At 41.6% G+C, this 26105-nt stretch overlaps 2 protein-coding genes across 7 annotated transcripts in view; both read right to left on the bottom strand.

Annotated features, from left to right (window-relative positions):
* Nucleotides 1–7870, bottom strand: part of MRPL3 (mitochondrial ribosomal protein L3) — a 39384-nt gene extending 31514 nt beyond the window's left edge. For 3 of the 4 annotated variants that reach the window (XM_072792772.1, XM_072792773.1, XM_072792774.1), the window contains exons 1-4: nt 7620–7868; nt 6443–6627; nt 5025–5116; nt 2635–2733 (exon numbers count right to left, since the gene is read on the bottom strand). In XM_072792772.1, the coding sequence (XP_072648873.1) occupies nt 2635–2733; nt 5025–5116; nt 6443–6627; nt 7620–7711 (468 nt within the window). In that variant the 5' untranslated portion in view covers nt 7712–7868. Of the gene's footprint in view, nt 1–2634; nt 2734–5024; nt 5117–6442; nt 6628–7619 lie in introns of all 4 variants that reach the window. The other variant, XM_072792771.1, reaches the window with a different exon arrangement.
* Nucleotides 7871–23923: 16053 nt separating this feature from the next.
* The window catches only part of CPNE4 (copine 4), a 665006-nt gene continuing 662824 nt past the window's right edge, over nt 23924–26105 (bottom strand). For all 3 annotated transcript variants that reach the window (XM_072792768.1, XM_072792769.1, XM_072792770.1), the window contains one exon: nt 23924–25683. In XM_072792768.1, coding sequence (XP_072648869.1) covers nt 25549–25683 — 135 coding nt within the window. In that variant the 3' untranslated portion in view covers nt 23924–25548. The remainder of the gene's footprint in view (nt 25684–26105) is intronic.

Genomic DNA, 26105 nt, shown 5'->3' with positions numbered 1-26105 from the left:
AGCTACCTTCTCTAACACTTAAGAGACAGGACTAAATGGCCTCTAGTCCGATCAACCTATAGGACTCCCATGATTTTAACCACTTCGAACTCATTGATCAGTATACCCAACTATTTATAGTAAAACTCCACTTGAATTTTCCATAAATACTTCACACATTTCTTTTGTCTATAACTTTCCTTTCCTTGTCACCATTTCAGGTTATAGCTTCTGCACTGAACCAAGTACTCAATAGGCTCCCTGCATGGAGCCTGCTTCTCCCTCTGCCTGTGTCTCTGCCTCTCTCTCTGGGTCTCTTGTGAATAAATGAACCAAGTACTCAGGAACTGCTGTAAGCCTGTGTCCCCTCACCACATATTCACCCAGTCTTGTACAAATCCCTCCCCTCTCCAAGTCCAATACAACTACCTTGGTTCAAAAGCCTTTTATTGACACTTCCCAGTGCTTAAAACAACTTCCTAAATGTCCTCCCTGCACACAGATTCTTCTCATTTAGTTAACCAAGTTAAGGATTTGACCACATCACTGTCCCAATTGGAGAATCCAGAAAAGCTCTTGGGAGTCTACAGGATGAAGTCTAAACTCTTCAGCACTCTACCCAACAGGTACACTTTGCACCTTTACTGTCTTCCCCCATTAGTCCCCCACATACTAAGATCTCACACACCACACTTCTCTTCCCAAGCACACAGGCTCTTTTCCATGTGTCTCGGCAGTAGCTACCTGGAACAAGTAATTTTACCCTCTAAGCTGCAGTTTTTGCCCATCTGCAAAATGGGGATAAAAATACTACTTATCTAAGAGATTTGTTACCAGGATGACATGAGATTTTTGCAATGTGCCTGGTATGTTAACAGGTATTCCTGCTGGTATGCTTTTAACACCCATTTTCTTTTCTGGTTTCCTTTGCGTGACAACTTCTGGGATCTCCCTAAGCACAACTGGCTCTTCCCCATTCCATGCTTGTTGCATGTGTAATACTATATAGTGATGGAGGATTTATTTGTTCATCTTCTCCATTAGCCTATGAGTACCCAGAGGGGTGTCAAGACACAAGAAATAAGTCTCTAAAATCTGATCGCCACTCTACCTCTCACCAGTGGGTGGCCCTGAACCTCTTTAGCCTCCTTAGCCTGTTTAGCTTCAGATGCTGAGAAGATTAAATAATAGGCTTAATGCTTATGCATCCAGCATATAACAAGTGCATATAACAAAGTTAACTATGACAACAAAATAGGAGGCACACAACAAACACTTGCTAGTTTTGACAGTTGTATAGTATAGATCCTATTTATCATCCATGTTAATTTCATAAACAATTTACGACAGAAAAAAAATGTTTATCTTAAAAATAAGTAGTATGTTTTAGTAAACTAAAGATGTTTCATTACCTATTAGTGAAAAGGATCACCATTTCTAGAAAGATGTTCTCCGCCTTTAGTCATCCAATAAGGATACTAATTGAACAGATTTTTCAAATTTAAGCTACATACTCAGCACCCTAACAGTATTCTATGTGTGTGTGGGGGGGGGGGGGGAATGCTTTATTTGTAAAAACCTGATGTGGGTTTGAATACAGCTGTATCCAAAGTACTGAAGAAGTTCCTTCTAGGGAGGGTCTGAACTGGGTGCTTCCTGTGTGCTCTAGGGACTTAAAAAATTTTCAGGACTTAGGATTGTCATGTCATACTTTCTACCCACATTTGAAATGTTATCGATTCTCTTCACATTGCAGGGAATTATGCCGAGGGTATATAAAACATGGGATGGTTTAGGAAGGTTAGACCCAAAACAATGCTGTATGTGACACCAGTGAATTATTTATTATTAACGTTCTTGTTAAGATTATGAATATAGTTTACTCCTTCTTGTGGTTGTGACTGGAAAGGACTATGTTTTGCATCTTCTTATGAAATATAGTGTTCGCAAAAATACTTGAATTGGTATAGAGAAAGCTGTAGAATTTGTAACTTATGTGGAATTTCAATGACTCTTTTAGTTTTCCATGTGTTTTTTAAAAAAATTACAAATTTTGATAGTGAAATATACTTAGGGAAATATGCACAGCAGTGAAGATAAAAATGACTCATTGATTGTATGATATATTGCACTGTATTTTCATAGTTATAGTGATTTCAGATTTAAGAAAATTGCACACACACAAAAAGAAAGTTCCTTCTAGTATATACAAATTAATCCTCACATGCTGCTGGAGTCAGGTATTAAGACAATTTAGAAAAAAAAAAAAGAGAAATTTAACAAAAACAACAAAACATAATAGCTACCACCTATTGAGTATCTTTGACATGCTAGGCATGTATGAAAAATCTCATTAATTCTGGTAACAGAGTTCTTAGGTTAAGTAGTATTTTTATCCCCACCATACAAATGGGCAAATACTCAAGTTTAGAGCAAAAAGTTGCTTGTTTCAAAAACTGAAAAGTACTAGAACAAACCCAAATTTCTCTCAGAATTTTGGGTTCAATGGCTTCACTAGACCACCGTCCCTCAAATCCACAATTTACCTCATGGACAAATACAAATTTGTGACTATGGAATAGCCTCAAAACTTAAAGAATTCAGATCTGAAACTAATGAACTGTACTATTCTAAAGAATGAAAATACATTCTTACATGGAAACGTGATACAGTTTTTCCGCCTACAGTTAGGGCTGCCATTTTTCCATTATGGTTTTCCTTTGGAGTATATTTTAGAACGTGACAGTCTTGTACCTAAGGAAACAAATATATAAAAAAAGTAAGTATGTGCTAAGATATATTTTAACATATCAGTCGTGTTGAAGCCGTATCACAATTAAGAATTCCCTAAAGTTAATTATCTCAATATTCCTCTAACACTAATCACAATCTTCAAATATAGAAGTAACTTTTAAAAAAAATGTCAAATACAGAGCATATAGACATCACATAGAGAAAAGTGCCGAGGGAATGCCTGAAGGGCTCAGCGGTTTGGCACCTGCCTTTGGCCCAGGGCATGATCCTGGAGTCCGGGGATCAAGTCCCACATCGGGCTCCCTGCATGGAACCTGCTTCTCCCGCTGCCTATGTCTCTGCCTCTCTCTCTTTCCCTCTCTCTCTGTGTCTCTCATGAATAAATAAAACCTTAAAAAAAAAGTGCCTAAAACATAAATCTACAACATGAGTATTTATGAAGAAAATATGCATTGACCACCACCCTGGTCAAGAAGTAGAATCCACAAAGCCTGTGCTTCTCCTTCCAATAATCTCCCTCCCCACTTTTTTTTTTTTTTTTTTTTTAACCCCTAGAGCAGAGCAGTGGTTCTCAAAGTGTGGTCCTCAAACAAGCAGCATCAACATCACCTGGGAACTTGGTGAAAATGCTGATCCTCACGCCCCAGGCCAGATCAACTGAATCAGAATCTCCTTTTTTTTAAATAAACCTTCTAGATGATAGAGGCTCATTAAGTTTGAAAAGCACTGCCCTAGAAGTAACTACTATTCTTGACCCTTATGGTAGGTAATGCTTTACTTATTTTTCTTTACAACTGCTTTTTTTTTTAAAGATTTTATTTATTCATTCATGAGAGAACACAGAGGGACAGGCAGAGACACAGGCAGGCTCCTCATGGGGAGCACTATGTGGGACTTGATCCCAGGACCTGGGATCACGCCTTGAGCCAAAGGCAGACACTCAATCGCTGAGCCACCCAGGTGTCCCTACAATTGCTATTTTTGAAACCATCTAGTTTATTGTTGCCTGCTCTAGATTTTGTATAAACAGAATCAGACTGTATGTACTTGTCCATGTCTTTCTTCTTTCACTTGTTTATATTTCTAAGTTTCATCCATATTGTTGTGTGTAACACTCTTCTGTTCATTTTCATTGCTATCCAGCATTCCATTCTGTGAATACCATGACTTATTTATCCATTCTGCTGTTGGACATTAGGATTATTTCTAGTTTTGGAATATTAAGAGCAATACTGCTCTTTACTGTTGTAAAGTAATGAAGTTCAAATTTTCTACTGACACTCAGGAGTGGAACTGCTAGACTACAAGGTTCACCTATCTCAGCTTTACCACATTATTGTGCTAAATTGTTTTCCGAAGTGGTTGTACCAATGCACAATCTCACCAGTACTCCTGAAAGCTCCCAAAATTTCTTACAGTTTTAGAACCCATAATCTTCTTTGATCATTGAGTCAATAAAAATGTCCAAAGGCTTGCAGGCCCCCTGGGCCTATGTGCATGAGCTCTCATTTTAGTCACCAGTATCTGTCTAATCATTTTTCTAAGACTAGTCCCCAAAAATGAACTCAGGCATCCAAAGTGATTTGGGGAATGAGGATCTCCTAACTCAATCAGTGATCTTTCTCTAATAATAATTGTAATGACAACAGCAGCTAACGTATATTAAACATTTGACACTGTTTCAGAGTGTGTGACATTTATTACCTTGTACAACCCTCACAAAAACCTTAAAGGTAGGTAATATCTATTTCTTTTTACCAAATACAATTATATCTTTTGCAGAGGAGACACGGTTTTAAGGAACACAGTTGGAAGTGGTGGAACCAAGATATGAAGTCAGGTTTTCTGGTTCCAGGGCCCGCTTCTTAACCATTAGAGTTTGTCTTATCTCAGAGAACAGGATGCTCCCTCCCCAGACAAGAAATGTTACATTCTAAGTTAGGAAAGAGATCAAAATTTTAATTTTGGGTTGAAAGAATGAAAATAAGATGGGACTGAGATTTTTTTCCAATGATGAATTGAACTGGTACACCTGTGAGAAGCTAAGTTACAATCTTTTTTTAACTCATTGTTGTAGTTATCCCTATGCCAATACCAAGAAGGCCACCACACAGGCAAGAGTGAAATATTCACTGAAACACTCAGAAGTTCTTTAATAGTATTTATGCTTATCATTAGCCCATTCTTCATCACAGAGTTACATGTTTCAGGATACAAATATTGCCCATTCAGGTTTGCACTCAGATCTTGGCACATGTACACATCTGTTACATCTTCTGTTTCTTTCTTACCTGAAGTAATGTGACCACATGCCTTTTACCATCTTTGGTCCATAAAGGCATCATACCCAGCTTCAGTGCAATAAGTCCTACTCTAGAGGAACCTGATAATTAAAAACAAATCAATGTTATTACAAACTTTTTCAACATTTGTCAAAATGAAGCAACAGTATTTCCTATACTGTGGTTCCAATATGAGCAACAGGCAGGTAAGAAACATGCTAATATATTCAGAGTAAAACATTACTGTTCCTTAGAGATATAACAGACTTCAAGCATGGCTAGGTAACATATTGTTACTTAATAAATCTCTATATAATGAGTAAATATAGGAAAACTGTACAAAATAAAGAAAATAGGTAAACTGATATATTCTGGCTTTAAAATAATGGTATTAATGGAGGGCATGATAAATCCATCATTACAATTTGCTTTTCTAGTATCAATTCATATCTAAGTGCATTAATTAGAAAATATCTGCTCAAATTCTAAGAACTTAGCTGGTGTTACAGGGATGACACAAGTGGTCAAGTGGCTAAAATATGTCAGCTTCCACCATGCCACTTAGATTTCTTGCACACGTTAGTAAAGTTGCTCCACTAAGAACTTTTTTTTTTTTAAAAAGATTTTATTAAAAAAAAAAAAAAGATTTTATTTATTTATTCATGAGAGAGACACAGAGAGAGAGAGAGAGGCAGAGACACAGGCAGAGGGAGAAGCTCCATGCAGGGAGCCCAACGTGGGACTCGATCCCAGGTCTCCAGGATCATGCCCTGGGCTGAAGGCGGCGCTAAGCCACTGAGCCACCCAGGCTGCCCTCCACTAAGAACTTCAGATCACTATACAATTCAACTGTCACAATAAACTCCAACTAGAGACCACATTCTCAACAGTATAGGCCTTATTCTCAGTCTCACTACACATGGATTTAGTACTCTACTGGACACAAGGAGCTGATTCTGGGGTTAAGCTTGGCAAACCTGGAGTGCTTGGATATCCCAACTGAAAACATCTGTGTGACACACTGTAGTTTTATTTATTTATTTATTTATTTATTTATTTATTTATTTATTTATTTATTTTTCACACTGTAGTTTTAGATCATACTCCTCTAACTTTTCTTCTCTGGTTTATTTTATACATTTTTTTTTTAATCTGAAGGAAACAAAAAACATATGCAGAATGATCTTCCCTTCACCTACGAAACAGTTTCTTGAAGAAGTCTTGATTACCATCGGATATTCACTAATAGTAAACCAGCATGCTAGACATAACCTTGCAAACCAAACCTCAATTAAACAGACACACTTAAGACATGAAAAGTAAATTCATGACATGATAAATTCATCAGGCAGTCACTATGATTTTGGATGTGCCAGCCACACACAGTAATTAGGAAAATGAGAGACTATCAAATATAAAATAACTACCTGGTTCCCAAGGATGTAGAGGCCAGGGTTCATCTTTCAAAGGACACAGTTTACTTGCTAACTGGGCTTTATTTTCATCAGAGGCCAACTGCTTAACAAACGTGACGTTTTCTTCCGAAAGATGCTCATCCCACCATGTACCACTTCTGCCATGGAGACTTCTAACCAAAAGCCAAATGTCTGTTCTATGAAAACAAAAATTAGAAAACCAAAACATAAAAGGCTTCCCCCATTTAATGAGGGGGAGGGAGGTCACATGAGTTAGAAAGTGTAGTCTGGGCCTTAGGAAAAGGATTTGGAGTCCGTGCAAGTCGCGCCCCCCCCCCCCCCCCCGACATTCCTTATAATAATGGGCTTCACACTTAATTGTTTAAGGGATGACCCTAGAGTAAAAGGCCTTCATCCCCTCTGCTGTTATAAACCAACTTCTAACAGAGCTGTCCTACCTAGACACAGGAAGCCCTGATCCATTTGTAGGTGGACCTTAATAGTTTACGTCCAGCGGGGGTAACAATGTGGGATGCTGATCTCTCTCTCTCTCTCCCTCTGACAAGCCCACCTCTTCCCAGCAATGACAAGGCCTAGGCTCAGAAGATCCGTAAAAGACATGATCTCTCTGAGAACCTGAACGCAAGAAAGACCTTGTGTTGGGAAGGAGGTAAATTCTTGCACGGGAGGGTCAGAAAAGTTAAGACTCTCTGCTGTCTATCCACCTTTCGTGGTCGGGTACATCCAGGTCGGAGTCCCAGCTTTACACTAAGTTACTTCTCCAAGCTTCTGTTTTTATCTGCAAAATATCATCATGGCAGTGTCTGTAAAATGCATAAGGGCAGCAATTCTACCTCGTGAGGCTACTGAGCTAAGGCGGCGCCTAATACACCTATCAAAGCATTCGGTACATAGAAAACGCCCACTAATTGGTAGGTGTTAATCCTGTTGGTAATGCTCCCTGCCAGGCGCTGGCTCATAAATGTTAAACATTAAAAAAAAAAAAAAAAAAATCCCCCCTCACTCCTTCAATGGGCACTTGCTTGGAGTAACGCTCTGAGTCCCCTGCGCCTGTGGTCTGGACGGAGCCCCTTCCCCGTCCACCCAGGGCGCACCCGTCCGCACCGGGGGCCAAAGCTCGGCTCCAGGTGTGTTTTGCAGGGACCATACCTCCCCCTCCCCCACCCACCTGTTTGCCGAGCCCCGGGCAGCACCCGGGCCGCCCGCGCTGCAGCCCAGCACCTGGGCGCCGGCCTGGGCCAGCAGCCTCCAACCAGACATGGAGTGGCCGGGAGGGCTCGCCCCGCTACTCTTCCTGGCGTCCCGCCGCTCTGCTTTCAAGGCGTCCCCGCGCTGCAGCCGCCAGCCCGCCTCGAGCCTCCCAGGAACGTCCCGCCGGCTGCCTGCCGCTGCCCTCGGGGACCGGAAAGGAGCCGGAGGAGCCACTTCCGGTCCGCTTCCCAATGCGTCCCGGGCACCAGAGTCACCCCGGGAATTAGAGTTCCGCCTCGGGAGAGTCCTACTTTGGGTCTGAGTTAGAGTAGGGAGGGCAGGGACTGACTCACTTGTCTCTCCAGGGGTTTAAAAGAAAAAAAAAAAAAAGAATGTTTGGAGTTTAGACTTTGCAAGAATGAGGCGACCCGGGGACAGGCTCCTTAAGGAAGCGAAATCACTTAAAAATAATGCACACTGTGTGGCAGCTCCTTGTACTGAACAGCCCTTGATATTGTTCTACTGATTTATGTTCAAAACAGCCCCGAAAGGACATTATTTTTTATTTTTTCGTTTTTCTAAAAAAAAAAAAAAAAAAAAAAAAGATCATTTATTTATTCATGAGAGACACACAGAGAGAGGCAGAGGCAGGCTCCCCTTGGAGAGCCTGATGTGGGACTCGAACCCAGGACCCTGGGAAGACGACCTGGGCCGAAGGTAGATGCTCAACCGCTGAGTCACCCAGGTGCCCTGGAAATTGTTATTTTTATATTACAAATGAGGGAACAGGGACTCAGAATTTTGGTGCTGGTCCACAGTAGTACATCTGGCAGAGGGACAGAGCTGGTACAGACACAGGGCCAGCATGTATTAATAATAGGGCATGGCCAAGGTGATGTTGTGTGACTTGCAGGGCAGGGTCATACAGGGTATTGCTACTTCTGTCTTGGTCTGTTGGAGTGCTCCCTATGGGGAAAGGCAGCGGTCCTGTCCTGCGGACACCCAAACAGCCCTGTAGAGAGGCTCCTTTCCAGCTGGAAGCGAGCCACCCAGAATTGGACCCTCAGGTCCCAGACCACCCATCAGGTGACTGCATCTGCTGAAAGACCTTGAGCCTGAACTGCCCAGCTTGAGCCTGAACTCACAGGTTCCTGACCAGAAGAAATGCCAAAGAAAATAAATGATGACTCTTACTTTGAGTAAGTGTTAGGGTGTTTGTGATGCAGCAGTGCCTACCTCATAAACCTTCTCTACAAATAAAGCCTTGTCCTGCGTCCCAGACCCAGCCTAATCAGCATGTGTGTGCCTTGGGCACTCATTCTACTTCAAAAGTCCATTTCCTTATTTGCTTAATGGGTGTTGGTAGAAATTTGGGAATAAGAGCTTTAAAATTTAGCTATTTCAACAGCCTCTTTTTATTAGTGATCTGGCTAGCCTGGCTTAAGATATCCAGGCAATGATCAATTCCTGGTTACTACTTGGAATTAAGTAGGTTCAAAATCTTCGCTTTGCTTGCTTTTCTATTCAACCAATTGCTATTGTGTTTACCCTGGATACTTCCAAATAACACTTAATTAAACCCATGTATGTTGCTTTAAAATTCTTTGATGACTGAACAAAAGTGTTAGCAATAGACAGTGGAACATCACATGCCAGGGGACCAAATACTTTAAACCAAAGGCAGATTCTTCTTCCTGGTTTTTCTCCTGATGCCAGTATAGTTCTGATGGCTGGAGTGTGGCTCTAGATCAGTGAGTATTCTTGTCACCTGGAACCATGGTCAGGGTGTCCCCTCTGATCCCAGAAGATAAAGTCTTGAGAAATTCCTGGAGACTGAGTTCATTTGGGATTTTGATTATTCTTGGAAAATGAATACCCAGAAAAATGAGAAATAGCTAACACCTCACTCTTGCTGAGTGGTAGGCACTCTCCTAAGTGCTTTACATACGTTAAGTCACTACTCACCTGTCATGTAGGTACTACTGTTCTCATGCTCACTTGCAGATGTGGAAGTTGAGGCACAAAGAAAACAAGCAGCTCATCCAGGTTCACAGACCTCAAGTTTGTTACGTTAAGTGGTAGTTTTAGGAGTTGATCCCAGGCAAGGTGACTCAGAGTCCAAGTGCCTTGACTGCTCCCAAGAAGAGAAAGCTGTACAGCACAATATTAGAACACCAAACTTGACATTCAGAGGTTGCCCCAGACAAAAGGGACTGGGAATGGTTGTGTTCAGTCTGCATCCTTAGAGGTTTAATCAGCCTGGATCAGAACCAGTTGGGCTCAGGAGAGAGTGATGTGGCCAAACTGCTTGAGATACTTACCCATTGATCGTGTACAATTTTCTTGTTAGGAAAGAAACAGGAGGCTCTATGATCTCCTAGATCAGCGCCTTTCAAACCTAAAGGTACTTAAAAATTACTTGGGGATCTTGATAGAAATGCAGAGACTGATGTCATAGGTCTGAGGTAAGGCCTGAGAGTCTACATTTCTAACAAGCTGGAGGTCATGTAGGTGATGGTAAGTGGGCCAACTTTGAGTAGCAGAAAGAATTCTGAGCTCAAAGTCAAGAGACTTGGGTGTCCAATCTCAGCTTGAAACTTAACCGGCAGTGTCACACTGAGTAAGTCACTTTATCTCTCTGTTTCTTCATCCGTGAGATGGTAGAGGAGCAGGGTTTGTTCAGCTGAGGCACCTTCTAGGCTTCTTAAGTGAAGTTCTTTGTAGAAGACGGAATAATGCTCCCCAAAGTTTTCCATATCTGAATCCTTGGAACCTGTGACTGTGTTCTGGCACATGGCAAAAAGGACTTTGTAGATGTGATTAGGGTTAAAGGCCTCAAGATGTAGAAATTATCCTGGGTTGTCTAGGTGGGCCCTAAAGGTAATCACATGAATATCCCAATTTCAGTTCGGAGAACCTTCCTGGCTACAAGAATAGAAAAATTTTGCAAGACAGATGTAACGTGGAAAGGATACAGCCTGCCTCTGCTGGCTTGGAAGATGGAGAAAGGAGTCCACATGGCAAGGAATGTGAGTGGCCTCTAGAAGATAAAAAAGGCAAGGAGTGGGTGCTTTCATCCACAAATGAATGCAGCCCTGCCAACACCTTCAGATTAGCTCAGTAAAACCTGTGTTAGACTTCTGACCTCTAAAAATGTCAGATGATAAATTTGTGTCTTTTTATGCCACTAAGTTTGTGGTAATTTTTTATGGCAATGATAGAAAATGAATATAAACCTTTAAGCCCAAAGTCCTAGATGCTGGTAATTCATAGAATAAACAGACCTTGATTTTGGATCTTTTTGGGATATGACAAAAAGATAAAAAAGATAAAAGATAACTTGTATTTTCAAGTTTACTTTTGAGTTTGAGAAAAATAATTCTGGGGAAGAAACCTCATATCCATTGCTAATTGCATTATTTTGTACATACATATGTTAGAAATATTTATTGAATATCAACTATAAAATATATAGTGCTTGGCACATAGTGGGTGCTCGGCAAATATTGGCTGGCCTAGTAAATGAATTTGAATCACACTGTACTAAATGCAGTGATAAAATAGTAATAAAATAATAATGGTAATGCCTGCTCTTTAGGGGGCATTTTACATGCCAAACACTGGGCTCAGAATAGATACCGTCAAGATTGCTCCTGACAATAATGAAGATATGGTCACCATTTTACATTTTACAAGCAAGACAAAATAACTTCAGTCCTTAAGGAGCTTACAGTACAGCAGGCAAGGCAGGGGAGGTAAAGAACCAAAATGATAAGTGCCAAAGTAAAGGTATATGTACAAAGTTCCCCAGGTGGGATACAGAGAAGCTAATGTCTGAATTACACTTGAGAGGAGAATAAGAGTGCACAGAAACAGAGTAGGGAAAGGACATTCCAAGTAAAGGGAACATGGTTCCAGCTACTATTGCTGAGTAATAAACCACCTCAAAGTTTTTGGCTTAGAACAACCACCACTTTATTACTTGTGTGGCTTCTGCTGGTTAGGAATACAGAAAGGGCCCAGTGGGGATGGCTTGTTCCTGTGTTTGGGAGCTCAGCTGGGATGACTTAGAGACTGGAGGTGATGTCGGCTGAGGGGCTGAAATCATCTGAAGGCTCATTCGTTCCATGTCTGTTGCCTGATGCTGCCATCATCCAGGACCTCAACTAGGCTGTTCTCTGGAATATCTATATATGCTCTTTCCATGGGACTGCTTGGGCTTCTTCATAGCATGGCGGCTGGGTTCCAAAAGCAAGCATCTCAAGAGAACCAGATGTAAGCTATGTCGCCTTTTATAACCTACCTTCCTAAATTACATGGCACCACTTCAGATACAAGTCAGCCCAGATTCAAGGGGAAAGAACATAAACCTACCCATCAGTGTGAACATGGCAAGATCACCTTGTAGGAAGAGCAGGTGGGATGGGAGACATTGTTATAGCCATCCTTAGAAAATATAATCTTTTTGCAAACACCATGTGCATTTAATTCCATGTGAAAGAAAGGAAGGCATCTCAGTAGTTGTAGGAATTGACCAGTTGCTGACACATTTACCATGACAACTCTACCCTGTAAAAAAAAAGGTCTAGATTATGTCTGGGTTGTTTTATAGGAAAGAAAAAGGGTTTATTCCAGATTTTCTTCTGCTCCCTAGTACAGCTTCTGGGTAAGTGTCTACTACATCCTCCATTCAGAGAGACAAAGGCCAGGCTTGTAGGACTGTGGGTGCCCAAGAGAACTTGAATATGGCCAGCGTGAACAACACACTCTGGAATGGAAGGGGAGACTGACCATCCAACAGGGTGAGCCACTGACCCTGAGGGCCATCCAGCTGTGCCTGTGCCCCCTAGTGGCAAGGACTGGGCAGCGAGTGCATCCAGGAGGAGAGGCAAACTGCAAGGGGCAGGGAGGGCCCTGACAGCCTGACTGCTCAGGAGTCAGGAAGTGACAGCCGTTCCTCTATCTGGTATTTCTACTCCAACCAGGCCTGGCAGGGTCGTCATGGCAACTCGCCTGTCTGCGCGGCTGAGCTGAGCCAGGATTCCCTTAGTAACCGAGGAGCCCAGGAGATGATGCTTAAAATAATCTTCGATGCCCAGGCAGAAATGCCTTTGCAGTTTTATTAGCCACGAAGCATCACGGGGCATGGCTTTCACTCCCACTTTATTTCTAAATGGAACAAAATGGCTTTTTAAAGCAGGAATTTCCAACCCAGGGCCAAATGCTGTCTTCAGTCCACGAGGCGCACATCCCGCTGCAACCAATGAGCGTCCCCGCCGAGTTTCTGAGAGGAGCTGCTGGTCACTATTACATAAATTACCTTCAAATAGAGCAGGCGATCTCTCGCTGAAATCACTGGGCTCCATCTAATCTCTTTTCTATTTCCTATTGAAGTCTCACACTGTCTTTCAGGAGGGCACATAGTTACGCTTGGCAAGACTTGAACACTTGGGCCCTTTAGCCCGACAGCCCTTACCTCTGACACCTTCCCAGCTCATGCGACCTCTTCCATTTTCCCTCATCTGCAAGGTCTGCTTCCCGCCCCCCCCCCCCCCATGGTAATCTCCTCCTATGGGCAGCCGTGCCTGTGAATTCCTCTCCTCTCTTAGCATCGACCATATGCACACGTCTTCTTACACGGTATTGTTCTCTTTATTGGTATAAGTAGTGAGAAGCCTCAAGTTAAGAAACCAGGTCTTCTTGACAAGACTGCAAACTCTTTAAGGGCAGGGTAATGGATATTGTCTCAGCTCTCCCAGAAATAGTTGGAAGTTTTAGCAATGAGAGTTGCAAAACTTTGTGAATAGTCCAAAGTGGACTGGCGTGTACACTTTGAAAGGGAGAATTCTCCCGTATGTGAACCAGACCTCCTGAACAAGAAATTGAAAATGTATGGAAATCTGATGTGAAATCCTGAGAGTGGACAGAAATCTGAGTGAAATTCTGAGAGTGGACACACAAAGCAGAGTACAGGCAATATCAGAGCCATTATTTTGTCCTGGCGTGCACAGCTGGGGTGAAAGAGCCTGAACTTGAGTCACCAAATGTCTAACAGGAGAAAAAGGGCTCTGGCTTGCTCACAGACGTGTTCCTTCTGCTTCCTCCTCCACTGGCAAGAGGAGAAGCAGAGGACTTGATACACCTGCATAATGGCTAGCAACAGTCTTGTTTGAGAAGTCGGACAGTCTGGGTTCAGATCCTGTTGCTGCTACTATTTCCATACACCCGGGGGAATCACTTGGATCCTCTGAGCTTCCTCATTCATAAAATGTGATTTAAAAAAAAGTGACTTCTTCTCCAGGCCACAGTATCAATTAAATGAAATGATGCGCAGGGTGTGCTTAACACAGTACTTGGCACAGAGTAACAACTAAACAAGTGCTGACTACTTATGTTATTAAAAATGTTATATTCACTTTCTGTTAGATATTACAGTAATCGTGAAAAATCTTGACTCATCCTTTTTTTGACTTTCTCATTGGCATTTTCTCCATGAACAATTTCATCTTGATATGATCATGCCAGATTCCTAACAAGACATTAGGGGATCTCTTCATCATTCTTTGACCTCAGGTTCCTTTATCTCTATGTTTGCTGATGTCCTGTTAATACCACAGAGGTGCAACATGTATAAGAATAGTGTTACTGGGGATCCCTGGGTGGCTCAGCGGTTCAGCGCCTGCCGTTGGCCCAAGGCATGATCTTGGAGTCCCGGAATCGAGTCCCACGTCGGGCTTCCGGCATGGAGCCTGCTTCTCCCTCCTCCTGTGTCTCTGCCTCTCTCTATATATGTCTATCATAAATAAATAAATCTTAAAAAAAAGAATAGTGTTACCATTATTTGAAGACAACATCGTCGTCATCATATCAACACCGCCAGGATGGAACCAGGACTCCTTTCTGGACAAGACGTGCATGCTAAGCTCACTCCTCTCTCCTCTTTTCATCTCCTTCTATTCCTTTCTTTCTTCTTGGAATTTGCAATCTCCAGTCCAGGACACTGCAGAGAATGCCAGGGGTAGGTCTGCAAACTTTGCCTTAAAGGAAAACAGTCTCCTTGAAGGGAGTCAGTCATGACGGAAACAGTCATTTGTTTGAGAGAACATGTGTCCTCTGGAAACTAACTGCTGTTATACCCTAACAGTAGCAATACTAGGAATGAAAGTGCTCTTAATAAATTTATTTTAAAGCTGTTTATATGGTGTCTAGTGTGACACTAAATTTTTTGCAAATATTATTTCATTTAATCCCCAGAGTAATCTATGAGGAAAGCACTGTGGCCAGAGAGGTTAGGTAAGTTGTCCAAGACCACATATGTAGTAAACATCCCTAGCAAGGCATGCACCTAGTTCAGTCTGGTTTCAGACCCAGGTTTCCCAATTCCCATTCTATTTTTCTAGTCTACATGATGCTGGGCCTTTGTTTTGATGTTTTGGATGAGTGAAAGGAGAAGTTATTTGTAAAATGTCTCCTTGCTTAAGTTGTGGCCAGCAGGATGGGGGGAAATGATCTTTAAAGTGAAATATCAACAGATTGGAAGTGTCTAATGTAAAATGTCATTTCAAGTATACAAGTCCTCTGCAAAAGGGAGTTTGGGACTTGGTCAGGCAACCAAATGGAATATATTAGAAATGGATTCCTGGGGGAGTTGATTCTGTGGAGGGATCTTCAGGGGAAGATCCCTGTGCTGGGCAGTAGGGAGGCCTCAAGCAGTAGAGCAGTTGCTAGTCATAATGGATACTTTCTTCGACTCACAAGTAAAGTGGCCTTCCTTGAGGAGAAAAAAGCCAACTTACAGGACAAGGAGTCATTCTCCCTCAAACTTTCCTCAGTTCCCCCCATCCCTGACTTCAAACTTCCAGCAAATTCAGAGAACACCTTCTTTACCATTTCCCTCCTGCTTCCAAGAATGTGAGAGGGATTTGATCTTCATCTCTCCATTGTTCCATGTATATACATCCAAGTAATCTCATTCCTAGTCTTGAAATGAAAAATGCAGTGACTCATCATATAATGAATGTCAAAGGGAAATTGTGAGTCGTGGTTAGAGACTATCAGGAAGGAACACAGTGGGTTTCCCAGAGATGGAGGAGAGACAGACACTATAATTGCCTGTCTTTTTGCCCTTTCCCTGCGGTGGCAGCTCAAATCATTTTGTCCAGTCTAGGAACAATTTATCTGTATCTCCTCTGTTTCTTTTCCATCTAATATAAGAAGGGCAGGAGAGGCTGGTTGAATGTTCATTTCATCCAACAAATATCCAAATACTTTCTATGTTCCATCTGCTATCTGTGTGCTATATCCTGCAAGGAAATAAAAGATGAAGTTGTTCTCCAAGGTCCTAAGGCAAATACTGACAATAAAATATTAATAGATAAGTAATATATTAATTTAGATACCTCTCAGCTCTACAAGAGTTCAGCGACCAGAAAAGAGTCGGGGAAGTGGGCTCTCTGTGTGGCTGGTAGGAAATAGAGAAGAATGGCCTTGTAGCACTGCCTACCCCTCCCCATGCCCTACCATCATTCCTGTCTGCCCAAGGTCGAGCTATGTTAGAAATCTTCAGTTGAGGGGCGCCTGGGTGGCTCATTTGGTTAAGTCTCTGCCTTCAGCTCAGTTTATGATCCTGGCATCCTGGGATGAGTCTTGCATTGGGCTCCCCGCTCAGCGGAGAGTCTGCTTCTCCCTCTCCTTCTGCATGCCACTCCCCCTGCTTTTGCTCTCTTGCCCTGTCAAATAAATAAATAAAAATCTTAAAAAAAAAAAAAAAAGAAAGAAATCTTTGGTTGCAACAAGAGAAATCCCACTTCAACTGAATTAAGTGAAAAGAGAATTTATGGACTTTGGTGGCCGAAAATTCCAGTAACAAGGTGGGTTTCAGTGGCTGAGAGAGGTTATCAAGTGGATATCTTAACTCTTTTTGTTATTTAAGCTCTTAAAGTTTCCTCTGTTTTGTCCTCATTCCCAAGAGGTGGAGGGAAGGCATCCTGCCCCTGCAGATTCATGCCCTCGAAGTGTAGCCACATCAAATGAAAGCTACTCTCTGCTGAGATCTCCAGCAAGTCCTGGGTTTGGATTTTCTGGCCTGGTGCAGGTCACATGCTTATCTCTAAGCCAGTCACTGTGATGAGGACCATTAAATGCTGCAGGGTTTTGCATTTTTTCAGCCTACATTAATTATTAACATTATTATTATTGCCATGCTTTTGTCTTCTAGCCTACACAACTTGCCTGGTATGCTACAAATAATGACTTGGCAACCACTTCCTGTGTGCCATCTACTGAGCCCGATGTCTCAGAGATGATCTCCTTAAGTCTTCACAAGCACTTTAAGTGGTAGAGGGTATTGCTTCCATTTACAGGTGAGGAATCTGAGCCTCAGAGAAGATAAACTCCATTTTATATTCTCTGGGAAACATATTTCTGCCTGACACCAAAGCTCTTGCTCCTAATCATCTGCCTTCTTTAGGAGGGTCAGGCCAGCTTTTTAACTCTCCTCGCTACAATGGATAAACGTACGTCCCAGGATGAACTGAGGTCTACACAATGGCAGCTCAGCTAAGCTGGTTCTGATCCTGTGGATATTAAATAAAGAGGCATAGACTGAATGTGTTGGTAATTTCTGGGCTGCAGCTTTATTTAATGATATTTTTAGTCCTTTCAATTCATTTGATTCCTATTAAACTCTAAATGAATTAGTTTCAATTATGAAATTATTTTCTCAGCCTAATCCAGTCTCTCCGGGTGTACATATTTTTCATATCCCACACTCCGGTCCACCTGGGTTTGACATTTGGTGCTCTGATTGCTTTCCGTGATGCAAGGATTTCAATCCCAGTGGATCCCAGCGTGTTGCCAAGGATTTTCCTTTGGATCGTTAATGAATGCAGGAGGTCCTTCCTAGCATTTTTATGTTACTCAGAAAAATCATTCGGTATGTGAGAGAGAAGACAAGATCTTCCTTTTGAAAAACACCATGCCTTTTAATCATCTGCGAGAAAACTTCCTTTCTTAGTAATCTCACCCTGGCCGCCAGGATGGGAGCAATACAGGGGAAATCGTGTTTGTTCATTTTAGAGCAAGCCTGCCAACCTTGGGTTCTGCTTTCAATTTTACAAAAGGAAAGTTAATGAATATATGTACATATATGCATAGAGGGAAAGGGCACCCCATATACTGTAAGAAACCAGTGTTTGTTTGAAGCTTTTTTTTTTTTTTCTTTCAGAAATTCTTGTCTAAGACTAGAGACATTATTCATCATGCCAGAACTTGAAGCTGTATTTACTTTCTGGGGAAAAGTATTTTTGTGTTCTGTCAACAATGCTGCAGTTTTTGGATACTCTTGTGCTCCCAGGAATTAGAGACACAGAGAGGAGTAGAATGGCAGCCTGGTACTCCTTTGTGAATCCACATTAGGCTTTTAAAATAGAAACCACTGTAAGTTTAATCAAATAGGAAATGCATACAAAACCTCAGTGTTCTTGGGCAAAAACTTCAGAGTTACATTATTCACCCCGAAGACCTGAAAAGATCAGGATCCCAAGCATAGTTACAAATCCCAACATTTCTTTGTGGTGCTCTGAGTAACTGCAAATGGCAGAAGAACTTTAAAGCCACAATGTGAAGAAGGCTCAGATGTATTTTGACACTGAGGAAGAAAGGAGAATGGGATTGTGGGTATAAATGCATGGCATTGTTAGTGAATATGAAATTTTTGTAAATATTTAATGAAGTGTTTCTTTTCCTCCAATGAGTTGTTAAATTAATGATGCATTTTATAATCCGTGAGTTCTCAGCGCAAACAAGGTATCCAGTTTTAAGTGTATCTCCTCGTTAAAATTTCCTTTGTTCAGTTAAAGTATTCAGGAAGGCTTCTGTTAAGTAAACTGCTCTGTGTTCTTGGCTTGACTTCAGGGAGTTCAGCGAGGGAACTGTGTCTGTGATGGGGGACGTGGCAGGGGGTGAAGTATGATTTAAAGAAAAATTCAGCAGCCCAGAAATGTGTTAATGAGATATGAGTGGCAGGAGGTGATTAGCAGAAGAATCTGGAGCCTGGTCCAAAGTAAGAAGTGAGGCTGGGTTTGGATGGGAAACCTGGTGAATGACTGGACTGCCTGGTAATCAAATAAGTTGGGGGTATTAAAGCGTGTTTTGTTTTGCTTTAAGCTGGGGTGAAATGCACATAGCATAACACAACAGAAAACCAGCCATCCTAAAGTGGACAACGCAGTGACATTCACACTGTTGGATACCACCATCCCTACCAGTTCCAAGACGTTTCCATCATTCTGTCCTATTGTGGGTTTTAATGAAAAGCTGAAGAAGATTGGGAGACATCTGGATTATGGAATTATGGAATTATGGCACTGGCTACATTCTGTCATGTTCTAAGTTTGTTGTCCTTAATGGCGTTTGCCTGAAAATCTTTGTGTTAAACTGAGAATTTCGGTGTAATGGAAGTTAATGCCCTGGAATCTGATTTGTGATCAGCGGCTGCATTTCTCAGGAGATGACAAGGTTTTATCATATACCTCACTCCCTCCCATCAGAATGTACCCCCCCGCTTCCTGATATATTCCTGCACATTCTCATCATGAATCGAGTGCCAATAGTAGGATGAGGAATGAAAAGGTGGATGAGACAGGGCTCTGCCCTGTAAGAGAGACTTAGTTCTAGTTGGAGAGAGAGGTTCTGACAGAGGCATGTACAGGCGAAAGGTGGGACTGGAAGGATGAATACTTGGCTGAGTCCAGAGGCTTCTGAGGGGAGCTGGAATCTGAGCTGAGACTTCAAAAATGAGTACAAGCCAACTGAGTGAAGGGATGGCAGGGGATATTTCAACAAATGCAACAAAACAAAACAAAACAAAACAACAACCCACAAACCCCAAAAAACAACCAAAACCCAAAAAAACCAAATGCGGTGTGAAGAGGTTGTTAGATCCCAGTGTGAGGTGGGGTGGCCAGAACAAATGGGCAAGGATTGGGCAGTGGAAATCAGATGTAAGATGTGTTCACACATGGAAAAACAGACTCGAGAGATAATCCAACCCTTAAGTAGCAAAGCTTGGATTTGGATCCACTTATCCTGGCTTGAAAACGCTAGGTATTTCCACTGAACCATGCTCAAGAGGAGGGTGCAGGGTATGGAAATATTTAAAAGTAGAATTGTTGAGGACTAATTTGGAGATCCATTGCATGGTGGGGCAAAGCAGGGGATGCTGCTGTGAATGGCTGGCAGCCTTGCTGTTTCTTTTCACATGTGTCCCTACCTGTTACCTGTCTCCCTTGACTCTTCCACTTTCAATATTCAAGCACATCTTCTTGAGGAAGTCTTTAGATATTCTATGTCTTAAATGCTAAGGCATGTGTAATATGTGCAATAAGATTCCAAAGTCCTAGAATCAGAGAGCAGCTCTAGGTTGCAAGCAGAGCAGACACCATGTATTTTTTTTTCCTCCTGCTTCTTCCAAGCCTAATCCCTGCCAACCCCCTCCCACTCCTCATCCTCATCCTCAAGCCTAGTGCAGAATTGGTATTTAGCAAGTGCTGGAAAGACTGAAAAAGGGAGGTATTCAAACAGATGTAGAATGAGCTCTCCCGGGCAGAGATTTGGAATCAGTGGATATTTTTACCACCACTCCTTGACCTCACTTATATTCTCTGTCTCCGTGGGTAGCCCTTTTACGGTTCTTGGACACACCACATTTCCTTTTAGAATCACCTGGCAATATGCTGCATTCTCTCTGTGGCAGGCAGAATGGCCGCTCAAACATTTCCAACCGTTAATCCCCTGGAATCTATAAGCATGGGATATTTTATGACAGCAGGGGCTTCCCTCACTGCACTCTACTCCTTTGAAGAAGGTAAAGGAACTGATCTCAGGCTAGTGAATCCTGGGTTACCTGGGTGGTCTAGTCTAATCACGTGAACCTTTAAAAGCAGAGCACTTTCTGTGGCTGGAGTCAGAGGGATGCCATAGAAGTCGGAGAGTTTCAATGTTTAAGAGGTTTGGGACCTACTAGTGCTGGAAGGGCCATTTGGAAAGCATGAAAGGGATGTGGAAAGTCTCTAGGAGTAAAGACCACTCCCCCTCCTGCAACTGACAGCCTGTAAGGAAATGGGACCTCAGCTCTACAACCACACCCAACCCCCTGAATACACTTGGAGGCAGATTCTTTCCCAGAGCATCCAGTAGAATGCAATCCTTGATTTCAGCTTTATTGAGGCCTTAGCAAAGGACCTAGCTGTCTTCCTGAACTTGCGACCTACAGAAACTGTGGGATAATAAATATGTGTTGTTTCAAGTCACTAAGCTTGTGGTAATCTGTAATGCAAGAAATAGCAGACAAACACACTCTTTGTAAGCGGTCTAGAGCAAGCAGTTCTCAAAGTGTGGTTCTCAAAGGTCTCTGAGACCCTTTTAGGGGCAATGTGAGGTAAAAACTATTTTCATAATAACACGAAGATGTCATATACTTTTTTGCATTGTGTTGACATTTTCTCCAGTGGTGCTAAAGCATTGGTGGGCAAACTGTTGGAGTTTTAGCTCACATCAGGAAGGTGGCACTACACTTTACCAGTGGCCATTTTATTTTTCACTGCCACGCTTTTACAGGAAAGAATATGTGGTCTCACTTAAGGGTGGTCTTGATGGAGCAGAAAAATTAATACTTTTATTAAGTCTTGACCCTTGGGTCCATGTCTTTTTCCTAATTTGGGTGATAAAATGCAAGGCACCCATACAGCATGCCTACTGCAGTCCAACCAAAGATGGTTGCCTCCAACAAAGGCACATGTGCCCTTGTGTTGTGACATAAACTGGTTGCTTTTTTGTTTTTTCACAGAATACCATTTTTATTTGGAAAAAAGACTAATATAAACTAGTTATTCCAATGTGGGTATCTGAGAGATACTTTCTTGAAAATGAATGAAATGCATCTGTCACTTCAACAAAAACAACAAACAGTATTTGTTGCCAGTGAAAACATCTGAGCTTTCTAGCAAAGATTAAAAGTTTGGAAAACCAGAGTCTGCCACTATAATTTGACAGATTCTCAATACTTTGTCTGATGAGATAGGCAGTGATATTATGCAGCAAAAGAATGTGAGTTTTTTGATATTATAAAATAAACTAAGGACTTAGAACATCTAAATAAGTGAGTGGATCAATATTTTCCAAGTGACTAGTGCATGATGTTACAAAGTCACGCATGGGTAAAAGCACATTGAAAAATGCCAAGAAGGGTTTACTGATATGATTTTGTATTCCACATTGCAACTAACCTCTAAGAAACTTGTCGAGATTTGGTGCAGTGGAAAGAATTAGCACAATTGTCTGAGAAGGCTGAAAATACTCTTCCCCTTACCATACAAGGCTAGATTCTCTTCATTGTACTTCAACCAAAACATCATTACACAACAGGATCAATGCAGAAGGAGATATGAGAATCCAGCTGGCTTTTATAATGCTGCTTGCCTCGTTATTTTTGGTTTTGAAAATTCATTCATTCATTCATTTGTAATCTCTACACCCAACGTGAGACTCAAACTCACGAACCTGAGATCAAGAGTTTCATGCTCTTCTGACTGAGCCAGCAGGCACCCCAGAAATATAGTTTTTAATTTAATTTTATTTTGAAATGTAGTTTTTTAAAGTAAAAATATTATATTTATGTTGGTGTGCAATGGGTTTGTTATTGTTAGGTAAACGAATTAATAAATATTTTCAGCTTCAATTTTGAATACAGCAAATATCGGTAGATATAAACCACAGAAATAAAATCTCTTTGTGATCCCCAAGAATTTTGGACTGTATGTTATCTACTGAGGCTCCGTGGAGGGCAGACCACACATAGATATAACTCAGTGGTTCCATATTTGCCCTCTAAGCCAATTTAAGCTCAGAGGTATTTTTTCTTTGGCCCTTGTGATATTTAAAACAATTGTTGAACTCTGAACGAATTTACCATATTTACAAATTGGTAGGTTTTATGTGAAATACCACATTTCCCAATTCTCTTGAGAAACTCATGGGCTGACTGCATTGGGCCCACACTCTTGCAGGGCCCCCAGAACTGGACCTTCTTTGGGACACATGCTTTCTGGTTTCTCTCCATCCTCACTCCACTCTACTCCTTATGTCCCTTGTTGAAACCTAGTCCTCCTCAGTCGCTCATATGGCTCACTCAGCTCCTGGGAGCATTGTGTTTGTAATGTCTGACCTCCTACCTTCATGGCAGGAAGTTGGGAAGAAATGGTTGAATTCCGGGGCTCTTTCCCTGCCCCCGGGGGGGTGTTAAGTCACAACAGGCCAAGAGCCCACATCAAAAAGCTGAGATCACCAGGTGAGAGAGAAATTTCTGAAATGGAGGCAAAGGTCATGTTTTAAGCCTCATTCTCTCAAATGGCCTAATTGTTTACTGTTTACTATGGCAAGTAGATGGGTATCGTGTCAGGAGGGCAGCTGAAATTGGGATTAGGAAATGGGCTCAGGAGCCAGGGTGTTCAAATTCTCGCTATGGCTTTTGATAGCTGTGTGACCTTGGGTCAGTTAACTAACCTCTCTATGTCTCAGTTTTCTCATCTGCAAAATGAGACTAATAATATTATCTACCTCATAGGGCCATTGGGAAATTAAATGAGATGGTATATAGCAAGAACTTGGAACAGTACCTGGCACCAATAAGCCCTCAATAATTATTAGCTACTATTTCTGTTATTCTTTGAGCTGGGCTTCAGTCTGGGTATGAAAAGTTAAGTAATCTGCCATAAGGTTCTGGCCAGGCAAATTGGACTCTGTCTGTCACCCTATCTCACAGATCCCAGGGATCCTGACGTGAAAGTAATAGATCCCAACAAATATTTGGGGAATGACATAGTGCATCATTTTGATTGGCAACCATACACTTAATTCACCTGTTAAATCTACAATAGATTTGAAATCAATCATGAGGGACATTAACCACTCTACTCATTAATTAATTCACTTAATTAGCCATCTCTTTATTTTTTAAATACCTATTGAGTGCTTACTATGTTCCAGGCACATTGACTTGGAAACAGGTGTCTTGGTTTGGGATTAGAAACCACCATCAGGTAATTCTGTACAAGAGGGTCTAAATATTTTAATCCCTTGTTCGTTAAAAACAATATCCTTTTGTTTCTAGGGGACTGTGAAAGAGCTAGTCCTAATCCGAGGTCATGTTGTCTACATGAAAGAAATCACTATTAGTGAATTGCCTTGAAAAGAGAAACAAGACTATAACTCTCAAAAAAAAAGTTCTGTAAGTACCCAATTTATTAATAAAACAATACAGTTTAAATATTTATGATTTATTTTGGTCATACATTTTTTTTACCATCATTCCCAAAATGTTGTGCATTTGGCTGACATGTATTTGCAAGGTTAGGATCTATAATTATAACACTGGAAACCATACAAGGCATTTGATTTGCTTATTAATACTTCCTCCCACAACAAACAACAAACAGATCTATTTTGCCTTGTGATTTACTTCCCTATGTCTCTAAAAATAAATTCCTCCTAATGCCTTTTATACTTGCAAAACACTTGTCCATTTCTCTGTGAGAACACTATAAAAGCGAAACATTCATTCTTCTGGTTTAAGACTGGCCAGTTCATATCAAAATAAAACACCTCCATGCAAAACAATGATTCTAGGCATTTCTGCTGATAGAATTTGCTCTCAGGAGTGATACAAAGAGGCAATAGGAAGCCCCACGCTAAGCTTAAAGATCAACTTGGTGGACCAGGTTTCTGGGGAACCATACTGCATGGCCATTTGCCACTGACAAGTTTCTGTTGTTGCGATCCCACCAAAGACTCTTTGAGGTCATTCCTAGGGATTGACATAAAAGTGGGACCATTCCACTAGGGTTCTGTGATGCCTCCTTTAAGAGAACAGAGGCTGGCCAGGAGGAACACTCCCTAGTCTGTTTAAGGAAGAGGTGTGACTATAAAGCAGTGATACTGATTTGGGGTATGCAGCTTCTGGAATCAGTTTCACTACTTTCTATTCCCACCTCGGAGACTGGCGGGACTTTTGTGCTATTGGCAGGGGAGAAGTGCCCTTCTCAAGCAGACTAGGTGCTTCCCTGTGTCAGATGGTCTCTGGGGTGGTACCCTGGAGTCTAGAACCTCAGGACTCTTAGATGTGGACTGCAATGGCATCACCTGAGACCTAATTAGAGATGCGGAATCTCAGGCCCATGCATACCTGTTGCACCACAGTCCAGATTTTTAACAAGATGTCCAGGTAATTTGTGTGCACAGTAAAGTCTGAGAGGTACTGGGCTAGGTGCCCCAGACCCACTTCTAGAAGACTATGTCTAGGTGGATAAACCTCTTCTTCAATAAAGAGACCATTCTTAGCAGGGAGGGATTATAGATAACAATTGCAAAAACAGTGTGGGTTTTTTTTTTTTTATTTTAAACATGCAAAATACAGTCCATGCATCTGCCATTTTGAAAAGTCTCTCATCCTGTAGCAGATAAAACCAAATTATGTTTTGGCTATCAACGTTCAATAAATGTGTCAAAATGCTTTACAGTGTAAAGATAATAAGAAATTTAGCAAAATTTCAACAAACCTGTATAAAAAACGGATACAGATAACATTTTATTTCAAGGCGACATGCTGTAATGTAAAGAGTAAGTTATAATTATCCATGTTTCTTTGTAAAAAGTCTTTAACAGTACAAGAGCTTAACAGATCCAGGCCTCAGGGCTACACATGCAAAAAAAATTGTCAGTTAGTTAAAAATCACCAAAACGTGCTATTTTTTAAATATGTATGTGTGTGTGTCTTTTTAAGTACAGGAGTAGTAGAAGTATTAAATATTAGCAGGTATAGTATTTCAGAACTCTGTAAAAGTATGTGGAGTTCATGGTGCCAGTGTCCGGGAAGACTCATACATTTCTGATGAACATTTTGGCTTAATCCCTTTGCCATTGTAATAGTCCACGACTTGATTTGGGACTTCAGCCAACACGCTCTTTGCCAGGGCAGCTGGAGATGCCTGCAGGGAAGAAGAAATCACCGTGACTTTGGCACCTGGCCACAGGAATCTGATCCAGAGTCAGCCTAAAAGACTGCAATCTTGCTCTGAGCACCCAGCCTCTCTCTCTCATTCATTCATTTAGTCATTCGATATTTGTTGAGCATCTACTCTAAGCAAGAGTTGTCAGATTGTTGGAAAGCGAACTTTTAATTTCATAATTATATTTTTCAATGTCTGTCTCAGAATATAAACTACTCACATCTGGGATCCCTGGGTGGCGCAGCGGTTTAGCGCCTGCCTTTGGCCCAGGGCGCGATCCTGGAGATCCGGGATCGAATCCCACGTCAGGCTCCTGGTGCATGGAGCCTGCTTCTCCCTCTGCCTGTGTCTCTGCCTCTCTCTCTCTCTCTCTCTGTGACTATCATAAATAAATAAAAATT

The sequence above is a fragment of the Canis lupus genome, chromosome 22 (assembly GCF_048164855.1).
Source record: "Canis lupus baileyi chromosome 22, mCanLup2.hap1, whole genome shotgun sequence".
Taxonomy (NCBI): domain Eukaryota; kingdom Metazoa; phylum Chordata; class Mammalia; order Carnivora; family Canidae; genus Canis; species Canis lupus.
Note: the sequence above shows the minus strand (reverse complement) of the source record. Positions and strands in the feature narration are given on the sequence as shown.